Source organism: Magallana gigas, chromosome 5 (assembly GCF_963853765.1).
Source record: "Magallana gigas chromosome 5, xbMagGiga1.1, whole genome shotgun sequence".
Classification (NCBI taxonomy): Eukaryota; Metazoa; Mollusca; class Bivalvia; order Ostreida; family Ostreidae; genus Magallana; species Magallana gigas.
Window position 1 is genome coordinate 18182131 of NC_088857.1, and position 12631 is coordinate 18194761.

The 12631-nt window shown below is 31.5% G+C and overlaps 1 protein-coding gene across 1 annotated transcript in view; it reads left to right on the forward strand.

Annotated features, from left to right (window-relative positions):
* Window positions 1-4662: 4662 nt before the first annotated feature.
* Window positions 4663-12631, forward strand: part of LOC105338946 (uncharacterized) — a 40128-nt gene continuing 32159 nt past the window's right edge. Inside the window, exon 1 of the mRNA XM_034443926.2 lies at window positions 4663-4915. Coding sequence (XP_034299817.2) covers window positions 4892-4915 — 24 coding nt within the window. The 5' untranslated portion in view covers window positions 4663-4891. The remainder of the gene's footprint in view (window positions 4916-12631) is intronic.

The window sequence follows — 12631 nt, forward strand, 5'->3', positions numbered from 1 at the left end:
TTTCCTCAGACGACATAATTTATTCATCGATACAATGCATTAAAAAACTTACAGGTCGTCTGCATCTTACTTCGTCACCATGATAGAAAAATTCTGACCCACCTACCAGCGAGAGTCGGACACGATGCAAACCCAGGTTCGAACTTGGTTTTTGTAAAATTGTTTTTTATAACTACTAGGTAATTATGATTTTATTGATTTTCCAGTCCCTTAACAGTAAGTATATATTAACAAAATTTAAGTTTTACCAAAATTTTTTGTTACAAATGTATTTTAAAAGTCTTAAATGTAAACAATGTTTCATCAATTTTATTTTTTATATATAGTGTATGTTATTACATCAGTAATTCCAGAGGTATCCATAGTATAATTTGATTTTAAGCAAACACACCAACCGTTGATGACCTTATTCTAATTCTTAATTGATGTCGTTTCAAACCCCATGCACCCCGTAAAACTTAGAATGATGAATAATTTAGAAGATCTCAGTAAACCTATACGTAATACTAGGTTACCACTGTCGTGTGGTCTGTTGTGAACACTACGTCTGACAAATCGTAATTGATCGTGAAATTCTATAATTTTTCGATTTTAGGTACGAGGTGATGCGAGTCTGTACGACCAATTACAATTTGTTGATTTTGTTGATACAGTTAGATCACGAAAGACATATTTCAGATGACGAGATATGTCACGATCTCGTAGCCCTTTCAGATACGATATAACATACGTTACGATAATATTGTTTAAATTGAATCCCCGATTGAATTATGGTCTGATCGAAACATTTCCACACTAGTCCCCGATTTGGGACACTTGTATACGTGCAGATACGTTACGATACGTTCACCACGAACTGATGTGACCTGTTGTAAAAAGGCATGCTACTGATGGCGATTCTTTTCACGACCACGATGGAAGATATTTACAATTTGAGCGACAATTTGACCCCGAAGATATATATATATATATATATATATATATATATATATATATATATATATATATATATATATATATATATATATATATATATATATATATATATATATATATAGCTTATAGCCCGACTGACCATAATGACACAGCTAGGTTTTTTTGTCTCTTGCAAGATTGGTCCAGATAATCACAAACAGAGGGTACAATTAAATGCGATATACTGCGCTTAGTAATGATGCATGCGATCTGGTAGGATATGATACGATGAAAAGTAATAATTGCCATTAAAAAGTAATCGTGTTGATCGTAGAAAAACATTTGACAGTCAAAACTTTTTCTACGATTAACACGATTGCCACGATAAACCTCAATATATGTTAAGATCTGATGCGATTTCTACGACAATTCTACGATTAAGATCACGATTTAATCGCGCTACGATGTGTATTCCTTTCCCTGATCTATTGTCCAGCTGGTTCTTCTGTTTTATAAGGATCTAGTATAAAATTTTGCTACTCAAATTTATCCACTTATGGTTAAAAGACCAGCATTAGATAATCATCTGCTTTCTGTATATTAAACACTCACAGTTATTTACCTAAAAATAAGGTTTTCACTGTATATAATGTATGTACATGTACAAATATATACAGTGACATACGACCTTCCTCATTACATGACAAGTGAATATGTAATTTTCTTGCATGTCTTGGACATTTCTTTTTTTTAGCATAATTAATGACACCACATTATTTTGAATATACATTTAAGAATTATGTGTTGAACCACAACAATTCATCCTACAGCACAAAGAACTGTATTTTTGAATAAAGAGATTTAAAGATGGTTTAATCGTTTACAAGATAGGTCTGGGTGCCTTTGTATTCTTTTTGAGAAAAAAAGCAGTTTTACGTACAATATTCCCTTAACTTGACTCTCTATTAAAAGGTACATTATCTGTTCGACTATTTACTAGTATTTATATAAATGTATTGTTGAAATTTTCTACCGGACTAAAAGAATTGACTATAGGAATATAAATTCCGATAGGATTTGAACCAAACTCTCATAGAATGAGTAAAAAATGTTGGTGAAAAGACTTGAATTCTTCATTAATATGAATTAAATTTTTAGATGAAAGGTATTTATAGCCTCAAAATGGTTTGTTATGAATAATTTGACAGTTATATTTAATGCAGTTTCATTAATTTTCTCAAAAATTTCGGAGCGATTCTGCAATTTTTTGCTACATAACGGGTATATAGTAGGCATTTTAAGTTTTTTAACTGTGGTGAAGGCCTGTCCCGAGACACAGATTATTCTAACTAAGCAGAGTGTAGTGATTGTAGGCTTAAAGCTTGGCTATGTAAATGTCAACAATACGGTGTGTCGATGTATCGATTTCGTGTATGTCCGATATCATATGCAATGTCAACCCGTGCACGCACGGGTCAAAGTCTAGTTTGGTATTAATGGTTTGTTTTTTTCAAAACTACATCTTAAGCGGATGCAAAAATGCCATAATGGCCCTGGCAGATTTATCTGGCCCAGTGTTTTATGTACATGTTTCGAATATGAATGTTTTTAAAACTATAGAGAAAACACACTAGGTTTCATTCGTTTTGGACTTTGCTTCCACTACAACGAAGTACACAAATAGTGTACTTTATATCCGCATTCGAAGAACATCGGAAAATCCAAAAGTTTGTAGATAATTTTGCGTAATGACACGTTTTATAAACATATAAATTGTCATATAATTTCCTTATATAACATGAATTCGTAATTCGCTCAAAGTCAAAACTTCCGATTTTAGTAAGTTTTAGTTTAGAAGCAGGATATAAAGCCAAACTAAATAAATACTAGTATATCATAAATATGAATTATAAATGATGTTTTCTTTTAAAAGCAATGTACATTTACTGAGCTTTAATTCTAAAAAAAAAAAAAAAAAAAATTAAAAATATATAGATTTTATTTGAAATTCAAATGGATGTCAATTATTATACATAAGAAATTTCTGTAATGATGCTTCCGTATTTTTGGGCATGAAAATAGTAAATATATTACGTAATGCGTGTATTTATATTTCCACACAAACGTACGCGGTTGTTGCGTCATTCGAAAATGAAAGTAATAAAGCGGTTAATGATGTTATTTAAACGAATCATGAAGGCATCGTTAAATAGAGAAAAGACACATCTACGTAGATACAAATATTTCAATTTGCATGCCGGGTACGTCCAATATAAAGGCAACTGATGTTTATTTAGTACGTAATTTTTTTTATCGAACATGTCAACTCTCAATAGAACTTATATAGCTAAGATCAATCGCAAATAGACATCGATAGGGCTTGGTAGAAAGACGATACACGTATATCCACGGTTTCTCTGTTCTGTATTGTGGTGGTTCTTTGGAAATGGTTCGATTTCTCTTACCTGTGCAATGTTATTGTAGTTAAATAAGCTGTTCACACATGCATTTCTTGGAGCTATATGTATACAAATGTATAATCTGTTTTATCCGGTTCTTAAGTTAGAGTTTATAGGCACATGTATTTCTTGAAGCTACGTGTATATAATCTGTTTCATCGTGTTCTTAAATTAGAGTTTATAGGTACATGCATTTCTTGGAGCTACATGTACATGTATAAACATGTAATCTGTTTCATCTGAATCTCAAAGTAAAGTTTATAGGTAAGGAATCCGTGTCTCTATAGTTAACAGATCAACACTTGGAACAAACGCCATAAAAATTCTGATCTGGCTGTTGCTTCTTTGCCAACTCATTCTAAATAACAGTTTATTTTCTTCCTCAGACTTTTGATTGGGAAGATCTGAACAGGACGCATATAATGTATGAACACGATATGTTTTTCTCAACAAGACCGTTGTTGACACTAAAGCAAAGCATTATGACTCAACATTCCTACATTTCGGGTGTTAATACTGGGTTTTTTCCTTTTCAAAAACTTGATTTTTAGAATGATGTATCTTTAAACGAACATTTTTTAATAATATGCTTGCATTTAAAGGAGGCAATTTGTTGTTGTTTTTTTTTTAAGGAATATGAGGATATACTATTCAGTAAGCTTAAAATTCATTTCATTATTTGTGTAAGTATTTTACATTCCATTTATGGTACCGGCTTGAAGTTTCCGAATATGATTTTACGTTGTGTTTTATTTAACATAAATTCTAAAAATGTTATATAAACTTGTATCAATAACATGATTGTACAGTTATTTATTTATTTATTCAATTTATCTTTGAATTCAAGGGCTTTAGAGGGAAAATCATTGGAACTGCAAGACCTTCTTTGAAGTTGTATTAATACAGCCAACTAAATACATTGTAGGTCATTTCTCAGTCTTATTCACCTAGTTTTAAACTGGACCACAGAGTCCCCATTTTAAAATAGTAATCCCCACATCAAAACAATACGGGAATGACTACCAAGTGCTGGCTGGCTACTGAAATATGTCCCGTTAAGGGAAACAACATCTAAAAGGTCAATTGAAGTTTGTACATATACGATACCCTATCTGATTTAGATTATCCGGGAAGATTTTAAAACTTTAAATGTATACATACCCGGTGTGCATTTAAATAAGTGGGTGAGACAGAGAGAGAAAATAGCAGATCGTTATATAAATAATCGTCGGCACCAGAAATTTTTGTGTTTAGCCATGCGTGGACAGTAAAGGTAAAAAAAAAAGAATATTTTATATATATACAGATATACGTAATGACTTTAAACACACCTTGCGTGCTTTGCTTAGTTAACACATTGGAGTTAATTGAAATAGGAATACACACAGATTTGTCCCTCGCCGGCTGAAAGTGCTTCATGGTCTGTGACTCTCTAACCTTTGTGAGGTTAAGTATCACGCCGTGGTTTTAACTTTACCTAAATTTGGGAGTAAATCTACGTTTCGACTCCTTACGCAATGGAACTGGACACAAAAAAGAAGGTATTTAATTTTTGGTCTTCTTTTTAACGTTATAGATATGTATTTTGGTCATAATGTAATAAGCCTGATTCTGCTGTGTGTAAACTACGTACATTCTATTACACAAATTTATGTGTCCAGTACATTAAAATTTGTGTATATGGTTTTATGGTATGCTAACTTTATCACGAAACAAATATTGATTGTCGTAAACTTGAATGTACGTTCAATGCGTTCGGCAACATCGTCTTTGATATTCAATGAACCGGTTATGCGTGTTGTTTACACAGATTCATCATGCAGAGTCCATGTTCGTATATCTTGTATAAGTCTGTCGTATATAAATTTTCCCTTTATTTTTGCGAAAATCTTGAACCAACTTTAAAAATTGATTACTTTGTTTTATTGTTTGATGGAATCGCGATTTTTATTGAACAGTTTGGAAATTGATGTGACACTTAAGTTCCTTTTTACTGATTCTAAACTTCCTGACACTGTGACGCACTGTGATACTGTGTGTCTGTCCCAAGATTGCACCAAAATCGACAGCTATACAAGTTCAACCAATGCTTTTTTCACACTTTTGCATATTCAATTCGTCTTCCTTGGGCCAATTAGTAATCAGTTACTCAGTAGAATTACAGTAGGACAAATGTGGACTCTCCGTTTGTTGATCTAGAACAAAAAGGGGGCATATTTCTTTTGGTGGGGTAGCCAAGCGTGTCATTAACTCTGGCGATCAAACTTTAATCAGGTCAATGCTTCCCTACGACTATTTAGTTTCACCTTAGTTTACAGACAGGTCATTTCAACATTTGTCTCTTATCGTAAAATTCTCTTTTGTGATTTTATTCACTCGTGATAGCATCTTCTCGTTGAGAATTAAATTCCTTGACTTGAATAGCCCATTTACAATAACAGTATACATGTATACAAACCACAATAACAAATGTTTATTTGCTCAAAATAACCCAAGTATGCTGACATGAATGCTCATAATACATTACGTCTGTCACCTGAAAATCAACAAATATTGAACTCAAAATACCACAAAAAACTTTTGGAACTGGAATGGGAAGAAACGAATGTAATGCATACACAAAAAGTATATTGCTTTTTGAAAGCAAAATGTTTTCCAGCAACTCCTGAACTACCTAAGCATGGATTTCACAATGTCTTCTTTTTAAAAAACGTAATTCTGCGCACTTTTATAACATGCAATCGATTATATACAACGGGTCGATGCCTAATAGGCTAAAGGGACACTTTGTTTCCAGTTCAAAATTTTCACTTTGAGTACTATTAATCTAGAACTATATCAAAGTCCAAAAGCTTCTGTTTCAATATCGAATATCTTTATGATAATCTTCAGATACGTGTATAGCTTAAATGTTTTAAATCTACAGGTATGAATTTCTCATGAGCAGAAAATTGCTACCTGAATCTAGTATCAGTTACGGTTGATGCTCCAACAGAAAGGCTTTACAGTGTTTTGTAGGACCTTATCCTTTCTATATCACATATGTCAGGAAAGGGGTTAATGTTCCAAGTAAAAAAATATATTTACTTCATATCTCGCATTGAATAACATGTACATTCATTTCCTACAAAGCACATATCTAAGAGAGTTCATATAGCATCATTAATATTGTTGTCTGTCTAGTCTTTCTTTACGTGTTGTATGGGCTTCTTCGAACACTTTATGATTTTTCAACGAGAATAATGATCAAGTATTTCGATAGTATGTAATCAATGTAGAAAAAAACATATCCGAAGCAATATGACTCTCTGCCATGGAATTCATATGACCCCAACTGTGCTAGACCACTTCGTTGTGAATTTGAGATTTGTTTTCGATAAACATAAAAATACTTGTCATACTTGTTGTTGCATCCCCCCGACCCATCCCGCCACGCTTGGATGCATCCTTTTATATAGCATAATGGTATAACTTTGCTTTTTATTGCATTATACGGTAGTAAAATGCATCACAATGCATTGTGTACAGTTTAAGTGTAAAACCGTTTTGGTTGAAACTTGAAACCTTTCCAGGTGCCACCAAGTGCGTATTGTTTCGTTAGAAGAAAAAAATTAATATCATAGTGAACTAAAGCCGTGTGAATACATCATATTGACGATGTTGTTTATTAATTAGTTTTGACATCTAACAGCTATATGTCATATTAGTTCAATGTTCTTACCGTATCTGCATATTTATGAATTCCGTTTATTCAATAATTAATTCCTATAGATATAAGAACACAAGAGTTAAAATAAAGTTCAAGACTTCTGGCAGTGTCACGTTAGAAAGCTTTAAGACATATTGGTTGTTTTTCAATGATAATATATCTTAATATCTAAAAAACAAGAGAATAATGTTTACCATTTCTAGAAGTGGTACGTTAGAAATACGATTAATGGTGCCGACTGGGCAACGCGAAACACCCGCACCCGCAAATTTTTTGGATTGAATTTCAGTCAAGGGGAGTTTTAATTAATCACAACCCGAACCCCTTACTTCCTCCATTCCAATATTTTACAGAATATAAGACTTAGAAAATTATACAGAAAGTCTGCTCATTTGTATACATAACAGATCATGTGACAACAATGACAAGTTTGTATTGGTGTCCACTTTATGTTTTAGACAAACGTCTCATAATTAAAAGTTTTGAAAAGCATAAATCATTAATGTTCATTGTATCTTTTTTAATTTAAAAGTTAAATACAAGGAAGTTGTTGTTACAAGCGCACATTTACGAGCCAGTGTTTGTTACAAATTACATAGATCTAATAATTATAAACTACATCACTCTCTAAGCACATGTGTTATTTCTAACGAAGCAGCGGTGTGTGCAAGTCTTACGTGACTGAAATAAAGCAGAACATTGGTTTAAAAATTTAAGAGCTTTTAAATTATGCGTTGAAATATCTCCAGGGAAGAGTGGTGCATGGTAAGACATGTTAAATGCTGCTTTAATAAATTCATGGAAAGAAAAAAAATAACTTTAAAGTTATGTATCCCATTTGTCCCTATTTTTCTTTTCTTTTTCTTTCCTTATTTTTTGAAATGGTTACTCATTTATTTTTTAAAAAGTTGTGTTTTGCATCTTTTATCGGGCAAATTTAAATTTGATTTATATATTAAAAGGCACATTTACATGTATATGGACACTTACATTATTATTTGTATTCATAATCATATATATTAAACATAATTATGATAATTCTAACCGCAGATTTATTCATAAGCAAAAAAAAAAAATTCAAAACAATTGTAATTTTGTTAGAATAATATTAGTAAAATCGGTACTCATAAATCAATAGCTATCCTCCACATTTGATCGGAAACAACAAATCTGTCAGTGTTTGGTTCGATTATTGGCTAACACTATTGATTTTAATGAGATTATTCATTTGGCATGGTAAAAAAAAACATAAAGTGACGGCGTTGAAACATCACTGTGATTTTTTTTATTAGAATGAATGATTAATTCCAAAAAAAAAATTTGAGCTTTTAAAAATATATATCTGTTTAAGAAACAGGTATAATGTCAACAATTAAAGTTAAAACCTGAAAATTTTTACATATGATGATAACATTAATATCACGACTCGGAGTTTAAAAATCTGTAATGAAAATGAAGTTTGTATATTGACATACATGTATATATGTTCTTGTAATGTCAGTGCAATGGTTTAGGTGTGTTACAAACGAAACATTAAGAAATTTTTCCATTAAAATCCAGGTCTGAATCATCTAGTTGACATACCATATACGTCATTAATTATTAAATATTTTAACGGGAATTTCCATTGGAAGCCATGCTTTTCTTTCGTCCATATGTTCGATGTACGTGCATGGTTGATGATTGGACGTCTTCAGATTCGAAATTTATTTGGTTCATATGTTGATGTATGGACGTCTTCAAATTCAAAATTTATAGCTTTGACAGCAAATTTGAAGGCTTGAAGTCATGACGGGATTAAGATGCAAACTGGTTTTACCGAAATCGCCAACCAACCAAAAAAATGTTCATCTGCATGCAGAGACCTGCCATGTTCAGTAATTTTTTTTCAAAGGTTCAATGACAGAGGTCTCTTTTCTCCCTGCATGGCATTGGATGTTTAAATTCCAACATTCTTGTGGATTGAGATCAGAGGATTATTCTGCAGGACATAAGACACCTGCTAAATAAACCAACAATGCCTTCTTCCGCTAAATGCTTCCTGTAACTGTGGGCTCTTCATTCTTTTGGAATTTGTTATTGCATTGGGTTAATCCTCTGCCTGTAATGACAAATTTAGCAGATTGGAAAATAGAAACACCTCTCTCTCTCTCTCTCTCTCTCTCTCTCTCTCTCTCTCTCTCTCTTTTTCTCTCTCTCTCTTCATTCTTGCATGCAGCATGCAAACAATGTCACAATTAATCATCAAACTTAATAACCCGGTTTTCTAATTAAATCAACATTAAATCCCGCTGTCTCGCAGACATAGCTTGTTTTAGCAATTTTTCTCATGTAGGTCTTTTAACAAAGAACGTTTTTAAAACTATTGTTAAAATACTGACATATATATCAACGTGTCAGTAAGCATTCATTTCCCTGGACGAGATATGTTGATGAGGTCTATATGATTAATTAATTCAAACACTTGCTACGCCTAAATTCTTCCGGATCTTGTCGTATTTAATTGTTTAATAAATTAATTGTTGTTAAAATTCTAGGCTGTGTTAGATTCGGAATTCCTGTATATTGCCTGCAAGCTGCTTTCACATATATGTTTTGCAGCATCCTTTGATGGCTTTGTTATTCTGGGTTCTTTTATAATATTCTCATGGACAGATCTATAAAATACATGTCCATGTTAATTAAGGAGACTGGATGGTCAATTAATGCCCTATGACATCTTCCTTAAATTATGAATTATGATATTACCCCCCCCCCCCCCCTCATAAATCGTTATTTTAAAAAAATTCCAGATATTTTTGCTATAAAAATTTCATTATTTCCGAATCTGTATACAGAGCTCTTCTTATAAAGGGGGTTAATAAAGTCCAAAAATGACAAGGACTATTTATCCCTCTTAAATTATTATTTTCTGGATACAAAGTGATGAAAAGCCATGGAATTCTATTTATTGTCTCCCCATCGTGACATTCTTACCAAGGTCATTGCCAGTGCACGGTGACTGTTGAGGAAGGAATTTCACTGTGTAATCAAGAACTTTAATTAAATACCTATCTCTTCCGCTAATTGGTTCAAGCTTACATGTATAAGGAACACGAGGTTTTTGTAGAAGTTGGACGTGTTGGTATGGTTCACTCTTTGTTTGATTTTTTTCCCGATTTTTCCGCTAATAAAAGCTTGCCTTACCCCTGGGAACGTGATCTAGTCATTTCTGAATTCCTCTACGTCACTAAAGTCCAGGTGTGTTATAAATCTAGCTAAATAACAGTAATTATCATATTAATTCAAGTTGTGGTCAGTGTCGAAGAAACAATCTCGGGCAAAATAATATGGATAAATATAATATTATGATTTATTGAACGTATTACTAAGTGAAAATTTTAGCAAACTTAGATACATATATATATCATGTTGATTTGCACAATACAACCGCAAAATTTAAGGATCTAGAACTAATCACAGATGGAAAAATTCATTTTGATGAATTTCAAAATTATAAGCATAAATTTATTCCATGTTAAGGTTAACTTGACATACCGGATAATTCAAAATTCAAAATGATAAGAGCCAACTTGTTATAAATCAAAGTTTCAGTGATGCTGAACGTACACTTCATTAAAAAGTGTAAACTAGAATTTTCGTTAATGAATTTATTAATTGGAAAGGTGGTGGTCTTTACAATGTCTAAAAATAGACACATATTTCACATAATCCACTTAGCTTTGAAACTAAAGAATGTTAAATGAACAAAAACTAACTCCGCAGTTTTTTTTTCTCTTAAGTAAGCATTATCGTACGTTTCTCCGATGAAGTGCGTCTTTTAAAAAAAATGAAATTGATATTAATGAACTTTTAATTCTCTCATTAAATTAATTATCCAAAGAAGTCAAGATATTCGCCAGCCGCGAGTATATATGAATTAAGGAGGTATGTGTTTATTATATCATTAGTTGTGTAAAGTACAAACTCGTTTTATTAATTTGTGAATTTACATAGGTCATAGATAACAAGTGATTTCAGTTTCACGTGGTTGAATTTATTATATTCACGGACTTTATTCCGTCAAGATGGTGAGATGCGAATAATGAATAATTATGTCCTAAATTCTGGTTTCAGTTTATTTTTGTTTATTATTTAAAATTTTGATTTAAAGATACATCGCATGCAATGGATACAATAAACGAACTATTTTTAAATGTTTTTTATGGCCGTCTAGACTGCAGGCTAGGTGGAGATGAGAAGAAAGTCTCTGAATGGATACATTATCACTCCAAGAGTATCTATAATGCGCACTAGCAATGATTATTGTGACTCAGATTTGATACTTTATATGTAAACAGATAGTAAATGGAAAAAGAAGTTATAATTTAATCATGAAGCGTACAACGTTATACATGTATGATAGTAAGTGAAGCATAATAAATAGAATATATATATATATATATATATATATATATATATATATATATATATATATATATATATATATATATATATATATATATATATATATATATATATATATATATATATATATATTCTATATATATATATATATATATATATATATATATATATATATATATATATATATATATATATATATATATATATATATATATATATATATATATATATAAATTTTCACATTAGTTTTACCCATCTGTTGATATCTGTTAATTTAGCACCCTCTCCCTCCCGGCCCTCATTTTTTGCATTACATATCGCTTAATGCTATGCATATTTTTACATAAAATATTGGGTAGATGTATATTCTACGTATACGTACAAGTATTTTCAATGTATTTTAAAACTTAAAATGTTTACATATATAAGAATATAAATTAAGTGGAAAAAACTTCGGGGCTTGTATATAAACCCCTATCCCACTTCATCCCACCGCCGCCCAGATAAGGTATCTATCCACGAATTTGTTTTAAAAATGAAAACGTATAAATTAAGGTTAATCCCTGTATAAAATGCACTTGCGGTTGTCAAATGTTTCCTTCAGTTTCGGTACGAGTTACATGTAATTACCCCCTCGGTCTTACCACAAGTACATGTACATGTATAACATTATATATACTAAAAAAGATCAACTCGGCTTGTTTTGTGGTTTTACTGTATCACTATCGGCAAAACATTAGATTATCCAGGTCAATTGATTTAACAAAGACAAACTTGTACTATACGTTCGATTAAGAAATGAAAAACAAAACTGACAGAACAATGTAGATAAGTGTTATGTATACATTCTCTCTCTCTCTCTCTCTCTCTCTCTCTCTCTCATAGTAGTAGTAGTAGTATACATACATATAGTGTAGTACACATAATGTAGTACAAAGATTCTGCAGATTAATTCTTATCGAAAGCTCTATTACCTTCTTTAGAAATGAAGGTCAATAAATAAATGCAATTACATGTACACGATTTTCATCCTCAATGAAAGTGTTGGTGTTTAATCATCTTAATCATATATGTTTTGGTTGTTGTTTTTTATCCTGTATTACATAAGCAAGTCATATACTGGGACTTTTCTGAGTTCACA